The sequence below is a fragment of the Sapajus apella genome, unplaced genomic scaffold (assembly GCF_009761245.1).
Source record: "Sapajus apella isolate SASKATOON/1434 unplaced genomic scaffold, GSC_monkey_1.0 scaffold68, whole genome shotgun sequence".
NCBI lineage: Eukaryota > Metazoa > Chordata > Mammalia > Primates > Cebidae > Sapajus > Sapajus apella.
In genome coordinates, this window is record NW_022437008.1 from 6,450,648 (window position 1) to 6,473,747 (window position 23,100).

Consider the following 23,100-nt stretch of genomic DNA (forward strand, 5'->3'; position numbering starts at 1 on the left):
ATTTTTTTTTTTTTTTTTTTTTTGAGATGGAGTTTTGCTCTTGTTACCCAGGCTGGAGTGCAATGGCGCGATCTCGGCTCACCGCAACCTCCGCCTCCTGGGTTCAGGCAATTCTCCTGCCTCAGCATCCTGAGTAGCTGGGATTACAGGCACGCGCCACAATGCCCAGCTAATTTTTTGTAGTTTTAGTAGAGACGGGGTTTCACCATGTTGACCAGGATGGTCTCGATCTCTTGACCTTGTGATCCACCCGCCTCGGCCTCCCAAAGTGCTGGGATTACAGGCTTGAGCCACCGTGCCCGGCCTAGGGCTTGGGTAATTAAACATAATAACTAGAAGGCCAGCAAAAAAAAAAAAAAAAAAAAAAATCCTTCAGATAATTACACAGTAGCCATACTCATTCCCTGCCTTTTGAAAAGATCTCTTAGCAAGTTTTTGCTTAATACAGGGTTTGGCTGGGCGAGGCTGCTCACACCTATAATCCCAGCAATTTGGGAGGCCAGAGTGGGTGGTTCATTTGAGCTCAGGAGTTCAAGACCAGCCTGGGCAACCTGACAAAAGCCTGTCTCTACAAAAAATGCAAAAATTAGCCAGGTGTGGTGGCATCTGCCTGCAACCCCAGCTATTTAGAAGGCTGAGGTGGGTGGATTACTTGAGCCTGGGAGGCAGAGGGCAGAGTTGCAGCGACCTGAGATTGATCCACTGCATCTAGCTTGGGTGACAAAGCTAGACCCTGTCTCAACTTAAAAAAAAAAAAGGGGGGGGCGGGGAGCAAAACAAAAAATGGGGTTTGTACTTATAAATTACATTTTTCCTTTCATGAGGTCAGAGCCTGGTCACAGCACGAACTGAAGAATGTAATATCGGGTGCTCTCATCATGCTTTCTCTCCTGATAATGTTTCCTGTAAATCTCTGCTCAGGTACCCACATCTCATAATTATTCCAAAATATAATGTTTTGCTTAAAAAAATGCTAATTTCATGCAAAAAATCCCCAAATATGCTGCAAATGTTACTGTCTATCTGTGTATATTTGCAGGCCTCAAACAACTGATGAGCGCTGACAATGCATTATTATGTACCCAGATAATTCAGGGATAATTTATTAGTAATATTTCCCCACTTTAGGATTATCTAAAGTATGCAATTACAAATATGCAATACCATTTCAGCCATTAATGGCAAAGTTAGCCAAATAAATGATCATTAAACCATTTAAAAATTAAGTTACCACTAAAAGAAGCATTACAATTTTCCACTGGATTATAATGAACTTATGGCTTATGTAAGTTTTGGCCTATGAAAAAACATTTCATAATCACTTATAAAACATTTTGTTTTGCTCTTTCCACCATCTTTCTGTGCCACCACAACGGTGCGCATGAATGTCCTGGTTGATGCTCTCAAGAGCATCAACAATGCCGAAAAGAGAGGCAAACGCCAGGTGCTTACTAGGCTGTGCTCCAAAGTCATCGTCCAGTTTCTCACTGTGATGATGAAGCATGGTTACATTGGCGAATCTGAAATCACTGACGATCTCAGAGCTGGGAAAATTGTTGTGAACCTCACAGGCAGGCTAAACAAGTGTGCTGTGATCAGCCCCAGATTTGATGTGCAACTCAAAGATCTAGAAAAATGGCAGAATAATCTGCTTCCGTCCCGCCAGTTTGGTTTCATTGTATTGACAACCTCAGCTGGCATCATGGACCATGAAGAAGCAAGATGAAAACACACAGGAGGGAAAATCCTGGGATTCTTTTTCTAGGGATGTAATACATATATTTACAAATAAAATGCCTTATGGACTCTGGGAAAAAAAAAATTTGTTTTGTTCCTGTTTTTTAGAGACACAGTAGGGTCTTGCTCTGTTGCCCAGGGTGGAGTGCAGTGGCACAATCATAGCTCCCTGCAACTTCTACCTCCTAGGCTCCAGCAATCTTCCTGCCTCAGTCTCTTGAGTAGCTAGGACTATAGGTGTGTGCTACCACTCCCCGGTATTTTTTTTTTTTTTTTTGTTAGAGAGGGTTTCGCTCTTGTTACCCAGGCTGGAGTGCAATGGCGCGATCTCGGCTCACCGCAACCTCCGCCTCCTGGGTTCAGGCAATTCTCCTGCCTCAGCCTCCTGAGTAGCTGGGATTACAGGAACGCACCACCATGCCCAGCTAATTTTTTGTATTTTTAGTAGAGACGGGGTTTCACCATGTTGACCAGGATGGTCTTGATCTCTTGACCTCGTGATCCACCCGCCTCAGCCTCCCAAAGTGCTGGGATTACAGGCTTGAGCCACCGCGCCCGGTCATCCCCGGTATTTTTTTAATTTCATATGTCTTCGTGAAAAAGCCTACTGCTCTAATTTTATGGTACTACATTAAATCATCTTATGACTTTATAAAACTATTTTATCAAGGCTTTTGAGAAAAGATCCTGTGACTCAAGTTCTACAGAAGTACAAGCAATAGGGCAATCAGAGCAAGTACAGAAATACTTGTTGTGTACTTAAAAAGCCTTTTTACGGCCGGGCGCGGTGGCCCACGCTTGTAATCCCAGCACTTTGGGAGGCCGAGGCGGGTAGATCACGAGGTCAAGAGATCGAGACCATCCTGGTCAACATGGTGAAACCCCGTCTCTACTAAAAATACAAAAATTAGCTGGGCATGGTGGTGCACGCCTGTAGTCCCAGCTACTCGGGAGGCTGAGGCAGGAGAATTGCTTGAACCCAGGAGACGGAGGTTGCGGTGAGCCGAGATCGCACCATTGCACTCTAGCCTGGGTAACAAGGGCGAAACTCCGTCTCAAAAAAAAAAAAAAAAAAACACAAAACAAACACCCTTTTTACTATTAAAGCCTATTAATCATGATGATGCCAGTTTTGTTATAAACAGGAAAATATATAGGTGATACTGGACACATTATTAGGAATAAATCCAGAAGTGATTTCTGCTTAATAAAGACACGCCCCTTGAGCTATCTTCACAATCTTATCACACTTAAAATTCTAGGAATTTTGGGCCGGGTGCGGTGGCTCACGCCTATAGTCCCAGCACTTTGGGGGGCCAAGGTGGGTGGATCACGAGGTCAAGGGATCGAGACCATCCTGGTCAACATGGTGAAGTTCCGTCTCTACTAAAAATACAAAAAAATTAGCTGGGCATGGTGGTGCACGCCTGCAGTCCCAACTACTCAGGAGGCTGAGGCAGGAGAATTGCTTGAACCCAGGAGGCGGAGGTTGCGGAGCTGAGATCGTGCCATTGCACTCCAGCCTGGGTAACAAGAGCGAATCTTCGTCTCAAACAAAACAAAACAAAAAAAAAACAAAAAAAAAAAAAAAAAAAAACTAGGAATTTTAATTTCATGAAATTCAGAAACTTTAGTTGATAAAATTTAAATGCAAACTCCTAGGTCATCTTTGTCATAGCTTTATGTAAATACACTTCCTTCTTTTAATAAACATATACTTGGAACAGCCAGCTTTCTCTCCACTAATTTAAAAATAACACCAATATCATCTACTAAATTCTTCAAAACGAGCTCTTGCTCTGTTGCCTAGGCTAGTGTGCAGTCCTGCGATCACTGCTTGCTGCTGCCTTGAGCTCCCGGGGTCAAGCAATCCTCTAGCCTCAGCTTCTTGAGTAGCTGAGACTATAGGTACACACCACCATGTTCAGCTAAATTTTTTACTTTTTTAGAGACAGGGTCTTGCTATGTTGCCCAAGTTAGTCTCAAACTCCTGGCTTCAAGTGATCCTCCTATCTTGACCTTGCAAAATGTTGGGGTTATAGGCATGAGTCACTGTACCCAGGATAAATTCTTATTTATACTTGGATCTTTTCAGACTGCCTATTGCCTTCTATTCATCTCTTATTTTATTTACTGCATTACTACATTTTATTATCAAGTCAGTAAGCCCATTACTTTTATTTTTCAAATATGTCCATCTACCTTCCATGTTTGTTTTAAAAATAATCTATTTTACTAAGTTCTCTTACTATTCCATTTGCATTGATGTTAATTAATTTGCAATAAATTTGTTAACTATAAGAAGTGTTCTCAATATTGAATCTTTTTTTTTTTTTTCTCTTTTTTTGGAGATAGGGTCTTGGTTCTGTGGCCCAGGCTGGAGTGAGGTGGTACATAAATATAATACTGCAGCCTCAGACTCCTGGCTCAAGTGATCCTCCTGCCTCAGCTTCTTGAGTAGCTAGGACCACAGGTTTGCACCATCATACTCTGCTTAGTTTTTAAATTTCTGGGTAGAGGGCCGGGCACGGTGGCTCACGCCTGTAATCCCAGCACTTTGGGAGGCCGAGGCGGGTGGATCACGAGGTCAAGAGATCGAGACCATCCTGGTCAACGCGGTGAAACCCCGTCTCTACTAAAAAACTACAAAAAAATTAGCTGGGCATGGTGGCGCGTGCCTGTAATCCCAGCTACTCAGGAGGCTGAGGCAGGAGAATTGCCTGAACCCAGGAGGCGGAGGTTGCGGTGAGCCGAGATCGCGCCATTGCACTCCAGCCTGGGTAACAAGAGCGAAACTCCGAAACTCCGTCTCAAAAAAAAAAAAAAAAAAAAAAAAAAAAAAAAAAAAAAAAAAAAAAAATTTCTGGGTAGAGATGAAGTCTCACTATGTTGCCTAGGCTGGTCTCAAACTCCTGGGGCTCAAGTGATCATCCTGGCTCAGCCTCCCTAAGTGCTGGTACTCTTCTTGTTCTTTTATCTAGGAATAAGATATGTTTCTTCCATTATATGTGACTTTTATGTCCCTCTATTACATTATTCATCATAGAAGATGGTCATATTTCTTAGTATGACCAATTTATTCCTTATAGATTTCATATATAATTTCTATCTTGTATTACTGTAATCGTCTTTTATCCCTACTACATACTCAATGGATTAGACTTTAGGACTATTTTTTTTTTTTAGAAGGAATCTTGCTCTGTTGCCCAGATTAGAGTGCAGTGGTGCCATCTCGGCTCACTGCAACCTTGGCCTCCCAGGTTCAAGCAATTCTCCTGCGTCAGCCTCCCGAGTAGCTGGAATTACAGGCACTTGCCACCATGCCTGGCTAATTTTTGTATTTTTAATAGATACAAGGTTTCACTGTGCTGGCCCAGGATGGTCTTGAACTCCTGACCTTGTGATCCACCAGTGTTTTTTTTTGAGACAGAGTTTCACTCTGTCGCCCAGGCTGGAGAGCAGCAGCACAATCTCAGCTCACTGCAACCTCTGCTTCCTGGGTTCAAGTGATTCTCTCCTCAGCCTCCAGAGTAGCTGGGATTACAGGTACATGACACCATGCCTGGCTAATTTTTTGTATTTTTACTACAGATGGGGTCTCACCATGTTGGTTGGCCAGGCTGTTCTCCAACTCCCGACCTCAGGTGATCCACCTGCCTTGGCCTCTCAAAGTGCTGGGATTACAGGCATGAGCCTGTCCAGGACTACTGACTTTTGTATATTTAATTTACATTTTGCCTCTGCCTAATTTAAGTTCCTTATTAGTTCTCATTTTTCATAAATAATATTAATTTCCATATTTATGCTTCTTCCTTCTTTTTCATGTGTTCCTGATTTAACTAAAAATTACAAAATAAGCTGGGCACCGTGGCTCATGCCCACAATCCCAGCACTTCGGGAGGCTAGGGGGCGGGGCAGGGGGTGGCACAGGGGGTGGATTGCTTGAGCCCAGGAGTTCCAGACTAGCCTTGGCAACATGGTGAAACCCTGTCCCTACAGAACTACAAAAACTACCTGGTGGTGCTTGCTTGTGATCTAAGTTAACTGGGAGGATGGCTTGAGCCCAGGAGGTGGAGGCTGCAATGAGCCATGATCACACCACTGCATTCCAGTCTGGGAGAGAGAGCAAGATCCTATTTCAAAAACAAACAATCTTTAGAATGTCTAAAAATTAAGCAAATAGGCTGGCTGTGGTGGCTCACACCTGTAATCCCAGTACTTTGGGAGGCCAAGGCGGGTGGATCACTTGAGGTCAGGAGTTTGAGACCAGCCTGGCCAACATGGTGAAACCCCATCTCTACCAAAAGTACAAAAAATTAGCTGGGCGTGGTGGCACACACCTGTAATTCCAGCTACTCAGGAGGCTGAGGCAGGAGAATTCACTTGCACCCGGGTGGTGGAGGCTGCAGTGAGCTGAGATTGTGCCACTGCACTCCAGCCTAGGTGACAGAGCAAGATTCCATCTTAAAAAAAAGAAAGAAAAAAATTAAGCTAATCAATATGAGCAACCGTATGAACTATTTCAAAGCATCTTAAGTGAAATACATACGATTATGTTTAACATTGAATTTTTACTCTTAATAGCTTTTTAAAATATTATCTTGTGACTACAGATCTTTCTGAAGTGACTTAACATTGCTTTACTTAAAACAAGAAACCATTCATATAAAGCAATGAGCCGAAAACATTCACATTAGCAGTAGATAAAAATAGATAAGGAAAAGCCAAGCATGGTGGCGCAAGGCTGTAGCCCAAGCTACTAGAGAAGCTAAGGCAGGAGGCCTGTTTGAGGCCAGATGTCCAAGGCTGCAGTGAGCTATGATCACACTAGTGAATAGCCACTGAATTTCAGTCTGGGCAGCATAGTGAGATCCCATCTCAAAAAAAAAAAGAGAAGAAGAAGAAGAAGAAAGGGAAGGAAGGAAGGAAGGAAGGAAGGAAGGAAGGAAGGAAGGAAGGAAGGAAGGAAGGAGGGAGGGAGGGAGGGAGGGAGGGAGGGAGGGAGGGAAGGAAGGAAGGAAGGAGGAGGGAAGGGCTGGGCACAATGGCTCACACCTGTAATCCCAGCACTTTGGGGAGGCCAAGGCAGATGGATCTCATAAGCCTAGGAGTTCGAGACAAGCCTGGGCAATATAGTGAGACCTCATCTCTAATAAATAAGTAAATAAAAGAAAGAAAGATTAAGAAAAAAAAAGAAAAAGAATAAAAGGTATGGAATCTTGTAACCATTTAAAATTATGAGACTGGCCGGTTGTAAAACAGCATTTTAAGAAATGAAACAATCCTTTAAGAAGATTATTAAAGTACAAATCCTCAGGCTCCTGGGATTTTGATGTGTAAGTCTCAGGATTTAAATTTTTAAGACGCACCCCAGATGATTCAGTTGTACATGGCCTACATTGAGAACCACTACTCTCCATCCTGTGAGGATGTCAGGGGAAATGAAACAGCACAGTACACAGTTTTTTCAGATGGTATTTCCAATTCATCTTGGATAGCTCAACTTTAATGGTGAATCTGAGCCTAATTTGATATACTTAAGTGTGACATACAAGTTATATAATTGCTTTGCAAAAAAAAAGTCCAACTTAGAGAATGCTCAGCATTTCAGTTTTATGATCTAAGAATTCTAATAAGGCTAAATAGTGCCAATCATTCAATAGTATATTCACTGCAATACACCAATTGGGAGAAAAATAAGAACCAAATGGAAATTATACACGTGATTTACAAGCTGCAAAAACTCTGACATTTAGAAAAAGATAAAAACCACTATAGAAGTTTAGAATTAAAATATTTTAGGGATGAGACAGCTTACCTTGAGATAACTGTGTTTTTAGGGATCTTGTATCCTGTGTAAAGGCAGAACCAACCGCACTACTTTGGGGTAAGGTACCACTGTTTGATGTTTCTGTTCCAAAGGATGTCAAAGAGCTTCCAGCTTAAAGAGATTTTTTTAAATGATAAAAAATTTAAAAAAATGTTTTACATTTTTTAATGATACAAAGTAACATAGCATTTTAATGATGGTAATTGTCTACATCTCCCCCAACACATGTACAAATTAATAACCTTGGAAATTAAAGTGTATTGAATAATAGTTTGGGAATTCTACGGCAATATGGGGGGTGGGGAGCCAATATACTGTCCACTATCCTTGGATGCAAACCATGTTTATAACATATGAAGTACTGTCCCTAAGCAGTTATGCAGATGGGACAGCAAGGACCCATATCAGCTAAAGAAGTAGCAGAAATAGTGCATTCTACACCAACATTAAGGTTCAACGATTCTAATACTAAGTATCTGCAAAACTGCCAAATCAGCAGACAGGTTTACGAGGAGCTTTTTCAGCATTTCCAAGGCAACAGACAATGGTCTCTGGTTCCAACGCTTCCCCTTAAGATGGGACTGCGAGGCTGCATTCTGCCTAAAGCATCTGCAATAAGTTCTGGCAATATGAGTAACAAAGTCCCTACAAAGGGCCCAATTCTCTGCCATACTGGGTTGTATCAAATTTCTTCTCTAAGTTTCTACAGTGCTTATGCATCATTCACTTTTGATACACTGTGCTTTCTCTCCGTAGTATTTCATGAATGCAGGTTTTTACTGTATTTCAACAGCACCTCTCTCTTCCATAACCTCTAAATCCAACCTAAAGATGGTAGAGTGATTTTTTACAAAATACAAATGTACTCACACTACTACAATGATTTAGACCTTCTGATGGCTCCCACTGTCCTCAGGATAAAAGTTCAAACTATTTACTTCAGTTAATAAAACCTACCTCTTCTCCCATCATTTTCTGTATTTTCACCAGCCTAGCCCACAGCAGTTTACCCTTCTGCTCTTACAACACATGAAGATTACAATCATGCCCCTTGCAATCTGCTCATTTCCAGGCTAGTCAACTCCAGTTCCTTCAAACATTACTCACCTTACATGGTCTTTATGACACTACCCCCCAACTTCCTTTCTTGGACTCTGAATTTAATGAATTCTATTTGTTCTTATCCCTCTTAAAATGTGGCTTCAGAAAACAGCACAGTATCTCAGACAATGGGAGCCACTGAGACTACCTTGAGGGTGCAATCCAGTGTGGCTGCAGCTCCAGTAGCTAACACAAGTTCCCACAACATCCCGGAAATGCGGGGACTGGTGCTTTCAAGAATTCTGGGGAAGTTGAACCCATCCAATTATTTCTAGTATTCCTGGGCAATGACCAAGACATCAGTCACATGATGTATATTTGTATCTCTGTGCTGCTCTGTGCTTCCTCACCTGGCTTGGCCTCCCATTGCTTGTCCTCTGGATTACACATTCGATGATTAAAGCAAACCTCTTCTGTGATTTCCTGATCATGCCATACACCCCTCCCTCTATCCCAATTCTACTACCAATTTACGTCAACAATCGATTCCAAATTATTTTAAATTTATAGTTTAAGCCAGGGGTCAAGGTTTATTTTTTCCACGGATACCCAGCTGCTGCAATACCCCTTGTTAAAACAATGTCTTCTCTCACAACTGAACAGTGTTGGTACTCCGTTGTATTTGAGTGGGTCTATTTCTGGATTCTCTATTCTTTATTCCTTGTCTGTTAATGTGGTGAGTTACAACTGATTTTCAAATGTTGCAGCTTGCAGTCCTGAGATAAATCTTTGTCATTATGTACAATCCTTCTTCTGAATTGCTGGCTTCTGCTTCTAATAGTTAAACATTATTACATTTATGTACATGAGAGACAGTGATCTATAATTTTCTTGTAGCAATCTAGTCATAGTTGGCATTTTAATTATTTTGCCTTGCTTATCGGGTCAGTAAATACTTCCTCCTTCTCTGTTCTCTAAGTTTTCTTTTTAAGAGACAGGGTTTTGCTCTGTTGCCCAGGCTGGAGTACAGTGGCACCACCATGGCTCACTGTAGCCTTGAACTCCTGGGCTTAAGAAATCCCTGCCTCAGCCTTCTGAGCAACTGGGACTACAGGCATGCATCATGGTGCATAGCTATCTGAAAGAGTTTGTGTAAGATTAGTAAAAATTATTTCTTCCCTAAATGTTTGGTAGAATATAACAGTAAACAGTCTAGAATTTTCTTTGTGGGTGATTTTAAATTACTGTTTCAATTTCATTAGCAGATACAGAGATACTAAAATTTTATTTCCTCTTGTGTTGGTTTACTATTTGTCCACTTAATCCAAACTATCATTCACATTTACTGACATAAAGCACTTCATATATTCCCATATTATTCTTTTAAGATCTATATGGATGTCTACTCTTTCATTCCTGATATTGGCAATTTGCTTGGTTCTTCTTTCTTTCCTTAATCAGTTTTGTTAGTGGCTTATCAATCTTTTATATATATATATATATATCCCATCAAAAACAGACTCTCAGCTTTGCTGATGTATAATCTATTTCTATTTCACTGATTTCTGCTCATCTTTTTTTCTTCTTCCCCATGTATTACTTTTGGAACAATTTTTTTTTCATTTTTTTTCCTAGCTGTCCCCCTACATCCCTGCCAACTTTTTCAGAGATATGGTCTAACTCTGTCACCTAGGCTGGAATGCAGTGGCATGATCACAGTTTACTGCAGCACTGAACTGCTGGGCTCAAGTAATCCTCCCACCTCAGCCTCCCAAGTAGTTAGGACTACAGGCACTCACCACCATGCCCAGCTAACCATTTTTCCTAAGCCTTTTTTTTTGAGACAGAATCTCATTCTGTTGCCTAGGCTGGAGTTCAATGGCTTGATCTCGGCTCACTGCAACCTCCACTTCCTGGGTTCAAGTGATTCTCCTGCCTCAGCCTCCTGAGTAGCTGGGATTACACGCACCCACCACCACACCAGCTGATTTAAAAAAAATTTTTTTTTAATTTTCAGTAGAGACAGGGTTTCACCAAGTTGGTTGGGCTGGTCTTCAACTCCTGATCTCGTGATCCGCCTGTCTCAGCCTCCCAAAGTGCTGGGATTACAGTGTGAGCCACCGGGCCTGGCTTCCTAGCTTCTTAAACTAGTACCTTAGAGCACTGATTTTAAAAATTCTTATTTTCTTTTTCTTTGAGACAGAGTGTCTCTCACTCTGTTACTCAGGTTGGACTGCAGTGGTGCCATCTTGGCTCACTGCAACCTCTACATCCCCAGCTCACGTAATTCTCCTGCCTTAGCCTGCCGAATAGCTGGGACTATGGGTGCATGCCAATATGCCTTACTAATTTTTGTATATTTAGTAGAGACAGGTTTTCACTATATTGGCCAGGCTGGTCTCGAACTCCTGACCTTAAGTGATCCACCTACCTCGGCCTCCCAAAGTGCTGGGGTCATGGGTGTGAGCCACTGCACCTGGCCAAAAATTCTTGTTTTCTAATATATGTATTTAAAGCTAGGAAAATTTTCCTAAACACTGTTTTAGCTCTACCTACCAACTTCCTGGTCATTAAATTAAAAATACACATTTTTTTTCTTTTTTAGAGACAGGGTTTCACCACATTGGCCAGGCTGGTCTCGAACTCCTGACCTTAGGCAATCCACCCGTCTCATCCTCTCAAAGTGTTGGGATTACAGGCGTGAGCCACCGCACCCACAAAAAAAATAACATTTTAAAATTTTTATTTATTTATTTATTTTTTAAAGAGACAAGGTCTAGCTCTGCTACCTTTCCTGGAGTACAGCAGCAGAATCACAGCTCACTGCAGGCTTGAATTCCTGGGCTCAACCAATTCTCCACCTCAGCCTTCTGAGTGCTAGGACTACAGACATGTACAACCATGCCCAGCTAATTACAAATTTTTTTCTGTAGAGACAAGGACTCTCTATGTTTCCCAGGCTGGTCTTGAACTCCTGGCTTCAAGTGATCCTCCCACCTTGGCCTCCCAACGTGCTGGGATTACAGGTGTATGCTATCGCACCTGGCCCAGATTAAAAATATTCTCTAATTTCCTTTGTAAATTCTTCTCTATTAGTGATTAACAAGTTTACTTGATTTGGGGATTTTTCAAGTTACCTTTATTAATTCCAAGTTTAATTATTTTGTGGTTTAAGAAGGTATCATGTATGATTTTAATCCTTTTGGAATTTAGTGTGACCTATTTTATGGTACAGTATTTGGTCTATATTGTTAAGCAGTCCATGTCTACTTAAAACAATATTCTGCAATTGTTGGGTATACTGTTTTATAAAAGTTACACATTTAGGACTGTTGTATCTTCCTGATGAATTGATCCTCACGTTTATAAAGAACGCCCCTTTATCTCTGTTAGTACCCCTGATCTTTAAGCTGCTTTGTCTGACATTAAAGTATGTCACACAGTTTTCCTGTTATTGGTGTTTTTGTGGTATACCTTTTTCTATTCTTTTACTTTCAGTGCATCTCTTGCAAACATAATATAGTTGGGCCATTTTAAAAAATTAATTCAGTCTGATACTCTCTACCTTTTAATTGGAATGTTTCATTCCTTCACATTTTACCAAAGTAGATGCTTAATAATCTTTTTTTTTTTTGAGACACGGTCTCGCTGTCACCCAGGATGGAGTGCAGTGACGTGATCTTGACTCCCTGCAACCTCTACCTTCTGGGTTGCAGCGATTCTCCTGCCTCAGCCTCCCAAGTAGCTGGGATTACAGGTGTATGCCACCACGTCTGGCTCATTTTTTTGTATTTTAGTAGAGACAGGGTTTCACCATGATGGCCAGGCTGATATTGAACTTCTGACCTCACTGACCTCAAATGATTCACCCCGCTCAACTTCCCAAAGTGCTGGGATTATAGGCGTGAGCCACTGTGCCTGGCCTGATCTGTAACAATCCTTAGTCTAACATCCATAATGCCTGAAACAGCCTCCTGGCTTTATGCTACCCATGAAGCTCATAAGCATGCTTTCAAGGCTTCATCACTCAGTAATTAAAAATTAGCATGGAGAACCATGCTCCAATATGGTTTGGCTATTTAACCAACTAAAATGTACCCATTGATGGTCTATTCAGCCAATATTCCTCCATCTGGCACATAAGATTATGAAACTTAAACAGCATGCCATGCCATGTTAGTAAACCTGTCTCAATTATTTGAGAACAACCAGCTGACCTTATCAACTAGAGTAAATATAACAGAAAAAATATCTAATTGCTTCATATTTGTTCATTTTAATCCTTGCTACAGAATTATGTTAGATAGTTGGTCAATCTGTGCCTTTCATTGTTTCTACAAATTCTTTTTTCTAACAGCAGCAGTAAGCTCTTATTTTCTACTGTTCAATGGTAACATAGGTAAATACTGTTTTGATGCTTCATTTATTGTGAGATGTTCAATTTTTCCTAAATGTTCAGAAATTAAGGCCAGAAATGATCTAATCTCTTGCACATAAGAACTACTTTTACATCAGCTTTAAAAAAAAGTGCTTTAATTCTACCTGGTATATTATTCTTTTCAATGTATGACAGTATATATTCTTCACAGACTTGCCAAAAGAGTATGCATATAATTAAACTTTGAGTTTTTGCCAAAGTGATAGCAAGAAATGGTGTCTTAGTGTAGATTTAATTTGTACATTTTTCACTATAAGCAAGATGATTTTTTCTTTTTCTTTCTTTTTTTTTTTTTTTTTGAGACACAGCCTGGCTCTGTTTCCCAAGCTGGAGTGCAATGGTGTGATCTTGGTTCACTGCAACCTCCACCTCTCAGGCTCAAGCAATCATCCTCTCACCTCAGCCTCTGGAGCAGCTGGGATTACAGGAGTTTGCCACCACGCTTGCTTTTTTTTTTTTTTTTTTTTTTTTTTTGGTAGAGACAGGGTTTAGTCAGGCTGGTCTCCAACTCCTGAGCTCAAGCAATGCTCCCCCACAGCCTCCCAAAGTGCTGGAGTCTTTGCATTCCAGCCTGGGCAACAGAGCGTGAAGTATTTTACTCATTTGCCCCATCCTATAATACATACAAAACAGTTTAAGAATTAACAACACCTGGCTGGGCGCAGTGGCTCATGCCTGTAATCCCAAAAGGAGGCCAAGGCGGGTAGATCACTTGAGCTCACAAGACCAGCCTGGGCAACAAGGGGAAACCCTGTCTCTACAAAAAACACAAAAATCTAGTTGGAAGTGGTGGTGCATGCCAGCTACTCAGAAGGCTGAGGTGGAAGGATGGTTTGAGCCTTGGAGTTAGAACCAGATCTTATCTCAGAGTTGGGGAGAGGGAACAACAACAACAAAAAACAAACCACAACACCAATAATACAAATTGAAGTCAAGTTTTGTTTTGTTCTGAGATGGAGTTTCACTCTTGTTGCCCAGGCTAGAGTGCAATGGTGCGATCTTGGCTCACTGCAACCTCAGCTCACTACAACCTCTGCCTCCCAGGTTCAAGCGGTTTTCCTGCTTCAGCCTCCAAGTAGCTGGTATTACAGGCATGCACCACCACACCCAGCTAACTTTGCATTTTTTGTAGAGATGGGGTTTCTCCATGTTAGGCTGGTCTCAAACTCCTGACCTCGGGTGATCCGCCCACCTCGGCCTCCCAAAGTGCTGGGATTACATGTGTGATGCCTGGCCAAGTGTTCTTAAGAGTTAATAGTTCTACTTGTTGTTAATATATCCTACTAAGAACGTAAAAGTTATCTGAATTATTTTTTCCCCTATATGTTTATATTATCAATTTGATATGCAATAGCATCTGTGCTTTTTGTTTGTATTTGTTCAGTTTTAATTTGCCTTTTTTGGTCATTCATTATTATTTTGTGAATAAGTAAAACATTTAAATACTTAAGTCACATCTGTATAAAAAGTATATTAAGAGGAAAAAATGTAATAATTTTAACAAAACTTGTTAGCATATTAATGAGTTTCAAGATACACCTGAAACTAAATTTGTGGTGCAGTCAGAGTTACCTGATAATGATTTCAATGAAATTTTAAAAGATTAGGGACAAAACTTTGAGATTTAAAACTGTTCTTTACCATGGAATAAAGTGTACTGAAATGCTAAAACGTACAGCTATAAAAAAACAACACTGAGCTAATCTGATTATATCCAGATTTTGCACTCAATAGCCCTTGACCCTCTCCAGCCATAAGTAAGACTGTCATTTGCCCAGCCCTGCTGTGCATTCTTGTTATAGCTGTTTCAAAACCAGTGTTAGAGAAACAAAACCAAGCCCTCAATCATGCTATGTGTATCTTTATGTGTGCATGTCTTTTGCATGTTTAAAATATTTTAGGCTGGGCACGGTAGCTCACGCCTGTAATCTCAGCATTTTGGAAGGCTGAGGTAGGTGGATCACTTGAGGTCAGGAGTTCGAGACCAGCTTGGCCAACATGGTGAAATGCCATCTCTATTAAAAATACAAAAAAATTAGCTGGGTGTGATGGCGCACACCTGTAATCCCAGCTACTCAGGAGGCTGAGGCAGGAGAATTGCTTGAACCCAGGAGGTGGAGGTTACAGTGAGTGGAGATCAGGCCACTGACTCCAGGCTGGGTGATAGCAAGACTGTGTCTCAAAAAATAAAAATAAAATAAAACAAAAGATAGAGTGAGACTCTGTCTCAAAAAAAGAAAAAGAAATCCAATTATCAGTAAGATTTGGTAGATGTTAGATATAACTATGTGTAAAAAAAAATGTTACTACTATAAAAGTTGACTTTCAAAAACCTAGTAATATCATAATAATATTAAATAAAGGCTTTAAAATGTCATCAATATGTGTTCTGAACACTGTAAAACAAAGTTACAAAAGGAACATCAAACATTTCTAAAAGTTTGTGTTGAGTTTCTATACCTTTGTGGCAAAGAAAGGAAGAATAAAAAAACAAAAAAATAAGTAAAAGAAAAAGAAAACATACCAACACCAACAGCACCAAACTGCTGCCCAACTAAGGAACTTGGACTGAACTGACTGTATGTGGGCATCCTGCCGAAAGGCCCATAAGAACCCATGGACTGGAATGAAGAAGTCGATGAGCCTAGTGAGGACTGAAGGAAAATCATGGGTTATATTTCCAAGCTCTACGCAACATGTATATAATGAAAAAAATTTCCAGATTTTTATTTTTAAGAAAACTAATAAATTATAACTACTAGATATAAAATGAATTACCATATGCATTTAAAACAGCCAAAGAACTTTCTGATTTCAATATCTGTCTATAATGTGACAATTATACTCAATGTGACTTACAAATACTTTTTTCTACAATAAACTCCCCATTTGAGCTAAGAGTTTTATATAGAGAGAAAAGAAATAGTTACTTTTCTTAAAGTAAAGTAACTTTGCCTGAAGAAAAATATGAGAAAAGTAACTTTTAGTAATACTGAGTTTTAGTCTGATGCTGATATAAATCTCACTTGTGATTTTACTTATTTTCAATCATTTGAGGCCTACTATTAAATTCACAGGAAAGAGATGTAGAAACAAACATATCCCACGTAAAACCATTTACATTTTTACTTATATTTACATTAAGCTGAGGAACATTTTATTAAAACTTTAACTTAAACCTAAAGCATATATATTTTAAAATATATGTTAATACATATATACTTCATATATTATCTCATTTAAAATGTTTCATAATATAAACATGAAGTGTGTTAAAGGCTACCAGGACAAACACTCACTGATGGCAGGACCTTTTCTGTGTGTTCACTACTAGTGTTAAGCACATACCAGATATTCCGTAAATACTACTGAATGAATGAATAAGAAGATCAAATAGAAGTTTACGATTATTGGAAGAAGTTATTCAACACCATTTTGATTTGCTCTCTCTTAGTTTTTTTCATTCCATAAAACTGATTACTCAAATAACTGGTTCCCTGGAGAATTATCAAAGGCCATATATAAGAGACAGTAAGGTACCACCAATGTTTGGTGTAGGTGGCTATCTCTAAATGTGTCTCTTCCTTCTCCATTTAAAGAGATTCACATTTTTTCAGATTCCTTCAGGCTTCCTTTCACCAAAATAAGACTTAACAAGGGTAGGGACAGATGAGAGTAGAGAATTTCTCTAGTTTATGCTGTAAGAACAAAATTTACAATTCCTTATTAAAAAGCTTAAATTGGGAAATTTAAGAGCTGATCTAAGTATGTTAAAATACATTTATGTTTATGTTTTCTTATTATATAACACTGCAGGCCAGGCACAGTGGCTCATGCCTGTAATCCCAGCACTTTGGGAGGCTGAAGTGGGTGGATCACTTGAGGTCAGGAGTTTGAGACCAGGCTGGCCAACATGGTGAAACCCCATCTCTTCTACAAATACAAGAATTAGCTGGGTGTTGTGGTGCATGCCTGTAATCCCAGCTACTCAGAAGGCTGAGGCAGAAGAATTGCTTGAACCTGGGAGGTGGAGATTGCAGTGAGCCGAGTTCATGCCACTGTACTCCAATGACTCTATTTCAAAAAGAAATTAGAAAAAAAAAAAAAAAGAAAAAATAAAGACAAACATTGCATATTATATAACATGCAGAACAATGTGATTTTGCTTTTTTTTCCCATTAAACCTAATAATCTTATATAAGAAGAATTGTTATTACCCTGGTTTGCTATATAAACCATATCTCAATAATATGATAGCACAGATCCTAGATTCTGAAGCAGGCTGCCTGGATCTGTTCAAATTGTGATTCCATCTCAATTTCCTCACTTGCTAAAAGTGAGAATAATTATGGTGCCAACCTCAGAGGGTGTCTTATATGCACAGTGCTTCTATAGAGTAGCCTTCAATGTTAGCTATTGTAATTGTTGTTGAAATTAGAAAATATTTTATAATAAATTCCTCAGCTGTTTTTTACCTTAGTCTTAATTTATGATACAAAGAGAAAAACCTAGATGAGATCATTATCCAGTAATTTCAGGTATCCAGGTAACTTGGAAATGATAAGCTACAACAACATTCAACTGGGAGAGAAAAAAGTCAAGGCTAACCCTGTGTGAAGTTTACCTGTACTCCACGAAAAATTTACTATCAGTTACCTGAACGATAGCTGGGTCTTGAGGCAAAGAACATTGTGGTTTTGGTGGCTCACAAACAGTGAGGTCTTTAATGTCACTCCCACGGAATATAATGTATTCAAAGACTTCATCTCGAGGTGGTATTGGACGATCTGTTGGTCTGTCTTCTGTACCAAAGGATCGAACTGGCAAGAAAACAAAGGATGTCAGATGTGTGACTACTCATCAAATTCAAGTACAGTAGTACCCCAGATTTTAAGTGTTATATTTCAGGTACTAAGCAGTAGTTTGAAGTGTCTGAGAAAGTATTCATTCATCCATAGCTAAATAATTTTTTTAAAGAGGAAAATAGAGTAGGTTTTATCTGAAGTTAAATATACGGAAAATAAAAGACTATCACTATTATGAGATTGTGTTACTCTCGTATTTTTATTTATTTGTATCTTTAGTGGTTGTAGTGGGGTATTAAAATGTCCTTTCATTATTTACCTATTTATTGAGACAGGCTGTCACCCAGACTGGAGTGAAGTGGTGTGGTCATGGCTTCCTGCAGCCTCAGTTTCCTGGGCTCAGGCGATTCTTCCATCTCAGCCTCCCATGTAGCTGGGACCAGAGGCATGTGCCATTAAGCCCAGCTAATATTTTTATGTTTTAGTAGAGATGAGGTCTTGCTATTTCGCACAGACTGGTCTTGAACTCCTGGCCTCACATAATCTTCCTGCTTTGGCCTCTCAAACTGCTAGATTACAGGCCTGAGCCACTGTGCCTGGCTCACTGTTAATTTATTTTTAATGTCCTCATTCAGCAAAACAAAACTTAGCAACCTATGTCTTTCTTTGGAGGGAGGGTGAGGCACAGATTTTTCCAGTCTACAAAATCTCAAAGTTTGGGTATTGGTCTTTGGGACACAGAGAAGCAATGAAGGTATTCATAACATTTATTTACTGAGCAGTAAGTCCTCTAGAAGCCAAGCCAAACAGCTGCCAGCTATTCAGCCCCATGGGATAGCCTAAAATATCCTAGTTATCTAAAATACCAACCATATAATTAAATCTGATTATTTTAACAACGAAGATAGCATTACTCAAAGCTAAACTGGGGACCACCTGCAACACAGTAAGCTGGCTACAAATGAAGATTTCTATTGAATAAAACTTATTGAGCACAGGGTCCAAAAATCTGCATTTTAAGCTACTATGATTAAGGATAGTGGCTCATGTCTGTAAATGCCAGCACTGGCAACAGAGTGATGTCCTATCTACAAAAAATAAATTTTTTTTTTAAAATTAGCCAGGTGTCTAATTTTTTAAAAAAAATTATGCCTGTAGTCCCAGCTACAAAGAGGTTGAGGTGGAAGGACTGCTTGATTCTGGAAGGTTGAGGCTGCAGTGAGCCGTGGCTGTGCCACTGCACTCCAGCTTGGGCGACAGAGCAAGACCCTGTTTCAAAACAAATAAAATAACCAAATCCCCAAGTTTCTTATAAATATGAAAGTTCCAGGTTCATTGTCCTGGGGGAATTCTGAAAATGTCTGCATCCATACAGATGTTCTAAATAGAGAATATGAAACATCATATACTGTTCATTTAAAGAGTAGACTCGAGGAAGTAAACCCTTTAACATTTTTTTCTTTTTGAGATGGAATCTCACTCTGTTGACCAGGCTGGAGTGCAGTGATGCGATCTTGGTTCACTGCAACCTCTGCCTCCTGGGTTCAAGAGATTCTCCTGCTTCAGGCTCTGAGTGGCTGAGATCACAGGCGTGTGCCACAACGCCCAGCTAATCTTTGTATTTTATAAGCGGAGATGGGGTTTCACCATATTGGCCAGGCTGGTCTAGAACTCCTGATCTCAAGTGATCCACTGTCTCGGCCTCCCAAAGTGCTGGGATTACAGGTATGAGCCACCATGCCTAGCCCCCCTTAACATTTTTATTCCATATTCTTTTTTTTTTTTTTTTTTTTTTTTTTTTTTTGTAGAACTAATGCAGTGCTAGATTAAGGATGAATGTCAGGCTGGATCTACTGACTCGTGCCTGTAATCCCAGCACTTTGGGAGGCCAAGGTGGGCCGATCACTTGAGGTCAGAAGTCTGACACCAGCCTGGTCAAAATGGTGAAATCCCATCTCTATTAAAAATACAAAAAATAATTAGGTGGGTATGTTGGCACACGTCTGTAAGTCTAGCTGCTCAGGGGGCTGATGTGGGAGAATTGGTTGAACTCAAGAGGCAGAGGTTGCAGTGAGCTAAAATGACGCCACTGCACTCCAGCCCGGGCGACAGAGTGAGAGTCTGACTCAAAAAGAAAAAAAAAAAAAAGAATTTATTTCAGTGTAAATAATGTCTTCACACTCTTATTCTAAAAATTCTTTCTAGTATTTATGAGACTTCCAGGAAAGATAGTAGCACAGGCAGTTTGGCAGAAAATCCTTCCCTAGAACTATAGGAAAGAAAAAGGAAGTTAAAATATCCCTACAATCATGAAAAATTCTCAAATTCATACCATGAAATTTTATTAAATAGTATCATTCAGGTGCAGAATGAGTTAGTTGAAACTAAAAGACCAAGCCCAGAATCCATACGTAGTATCCTCTGCCCTCTCCTCCCTCCAGAGAAATTTTGACTAGTACATTCGACTTGCTAAGATGGGTACAGGGACACAGGTGTGATGAGGAAAAAAATGTGGAATGGCCTACCTGAAGCTCCCTTTCTCTGATGGTCAGATAGTACTTAAGCAGGTAGGAAGATTTTATATTTTGACCTTTATTCAAAAGGAAGGATAAGGAGAAAGGACTAAGAAATTACAAATAAATCAGTCTCATGCCTAACCTCAGTACCATCACATCAAATAAAGTCTCATGCTTCCAAAGTAGCAGATGAGCTCATCCTGACACAAAGGGTTTGTCAAAGGTCCGTCTACAAAATTAGAGATGCTCTATTAGGCTTCCTAAGGCCTAACAGAGCACAGCCAGGTAAATTCAGAGTGAAGTAAAAGAGAATTTGCACTTCATGTTTTGCCAAAAAAAAAAAAAAAAGTTAGAAAAATCATGGAATCAAGAAAAATTTTACAGGAAAGAAATAAGGGAAGAAAAGAAGAAAAAGAGAGAGGCAATGATGGAAGAAAAGTAAAAAGAAAAGACAAAGGAGAAGAGAAAAATCAAAGAGGACACGGTCTTCATTTGCTTATTATTATGATTTTTTTTTGAGTCAGAGTCTTGCTCTGTCACCTAGGCTGCAGTGCAATGGCACAATCTCAGCTCACTGCACCCTCTGACTCCTGGGTTTAAGCAATTCTCTTGCCTCGGCCTCCTGAGTAGCTGGGATTACAGGCGACCGCCAGAATAATGCCCGGCTAATTTCTTTCTCTGTATTTTTAGTAGAAATGGAGTTTCTCATGTTGGCCAGGCTGATCTCAAATTCCTGACCTCAGGCGATCCGCCCACCTCAGCCTCCCAAAGTGCTAGGATTACAGGCATGAGCGTATTTTTTTTTTTAATTTTTTTTCCCCACAAGACTGAGTCTTGCTCTGTCGCCCAGGCTGGAGTACAGTGGTGCGATCTTGGCTCACTGCAACCTCTGCCTCCTGGGTTCAAGTGATTCTTCTGCCTCAGTCTCCCGAGTAGCTGGGATTACAGGAACGCACCACCACGCCCAGCTAGTTTTTGTATTCTTAGAAAGGAGGTGTCACCATGTTGGCCAGGCTGGTCTCAAACTCCTAACCTCGTAATCTGCCCACGTCAGCCTCCCAAAGTGCTGAGATTACAGGCATGAGCCACTGCACCTGGCCTCATTTACTTACTTTTTTTCCCCCCCATTACCAGCAGTTTGCCCTGACAGAGAGGACACAGTTTTCAAAAAGTAGATGAATCCCAGCTACTCAGGAGGCTGAGACAGGAGAATTGCTTGAAACCAGGAGGCGGAGGTTGCAGTGAGCCGAGGTCACACCACTGCACTCCAGCCTGCTGCCGGGTGACTGAATGGGACTCTGTCTCTAAAAAAAAAAAAAAAAAAAAGTTGATGAAATACGTTCAGTATTAATATTTATCACAGAAAATAGAAGAAATTTTCTGAAAGAACTGCTTTGACATTCACAAGAAAAACACAAAGCATAGACTTATCATTAAAACAACACTGAAAAGGTAGCATGCAGAATTAAGGAATGAAAATTATATAAGATAAATAAAACAGCATAACTAATAAATGCATCACCAAACAGAACAGCCAATGCAGTAAAACCAAATCACTAGAAGAGAGTAATTTTGAGAAAATGTAAACAAGATGTCATAAAATAGTATAGCAATAAAAAGGTTAGAGAGAAGATGATAGTTATGAAGATCCAACAGTTAGTTAACTATCGTCCCTTAGGTAGACAAAAGAATAAGAGAAAATATAATTAAAGATATAACAGAATAGACATGTCTTGACATGAAGGCCTAAATTTCATCAAAGGCTTTCACTGTATTTCCGGGGGGGGGGGGGAAATCAGTACACTACAAGCCATAGAGACTTATGCTTTGCTATATCAAAATAAAGAATTCAAAAAAAGTGGTATCCAAAGATAACAAACGGACAATAAATTCATTTAAGCACAGAAGTGTACATGACAATTTATATGGTTCTAGAACAGAAATAGTTCTGGAAAAGACTACAAAGCTACAAAGTATAACAAACTAAGAACAGTGTATCACAACATTTTAACAAAAATTGGGAGATGAAAATGAATGGAGAGAGGAAAACTCAACAGGTGGTAATATCTAAACTTATACTTTGATCTCTCATCGTGTCAAGTACAAGTCACTTGATACTTTTTTTTTTGGTTAGTTGATAATAAATGAAGGCTTTAAAGTTTGTTATTTGAAATAATTTCTTAAATTCTACTGTGGGTTTTCAAAGTAACTCATATTAGAATTTAAAACTAAGAGCATACTTTCCAAAATATGGTGTGAAGAAAAACTCTATCATATGGCAAATTAAACAAACTGAAAAAGCATGAAAACAGAAACCACAGAATAAGAACGATTTGTACACAACAAGCATTTGAGAAACATGCTCTAATGATGGAGGCTGGCTTAATCAGATTTGGGGTTTTCAACGCAAGAGTTCTTGTAGTATTGTGAAGAACAAATTACACAAGAGAGATTGGAAGGGTACACATGGCTAGAAGATACTGTTACAGAACAAATGAGAAGTCCAAAAGGTTAAAACTTGAGCATTAAGAGTAGAAAGGTAGGCCAGGTACAGTGGCTCATGCCTGTAATCCCAGCACTTTGGGAGGCCGAGGCAGGCAGATCACCTGAGGTCGGGAGATTGGGACCAGTCTGACCAACATGGTGAAACCCCATCTCTACTAAAAAATACAAAAATTAGCCAGGCATGGTGGCTCATGCCTGTAATCCCAGCTACTAGGGAGGCTGAGGCAG

At 39.9% G+C, this 23,100-nt stretch overlaps 1 protein-coding gene and 1 pseudogene across 1 annotated transcript in view; one reads left to right on the forward strand and one right to left on the reverse strand.

Annotated features, from left to right (window-relative positions):
• The window catches only part of LSM14A (LSM14A mRNA processing body assembly factor), a 53,597-nt gene that overhangs the window by 6,455 nt on the left and 24,042 nt on the right, over positions 1 to 23,100 (reverse strand). Inside the window, exons 2-4 of the mRNA XM_032249112.1 lie at positions 17,703 to 17,866; positions 15,571 to 15,700; positions 7,556 to 7,678 (exon numbers count right to left, since the gene is read on the reverse strand). Coding sequence (XP_032105003.1) covers positions 7,556 to 7,678; positions 15,571 to 15,700; positions 17,703 to 17,866 — 417 coding nt within the window. The remainder of the gene's footprint in view (positions 1 to 7,555; positions 7,679 to 15,570; positions 15,701 to 17,702; positions 17,867 to 23,100) is intronic.
• On the forward strand, positions 1,359 to 1,805 carry LOC116530762 (annotated as a pseudogene).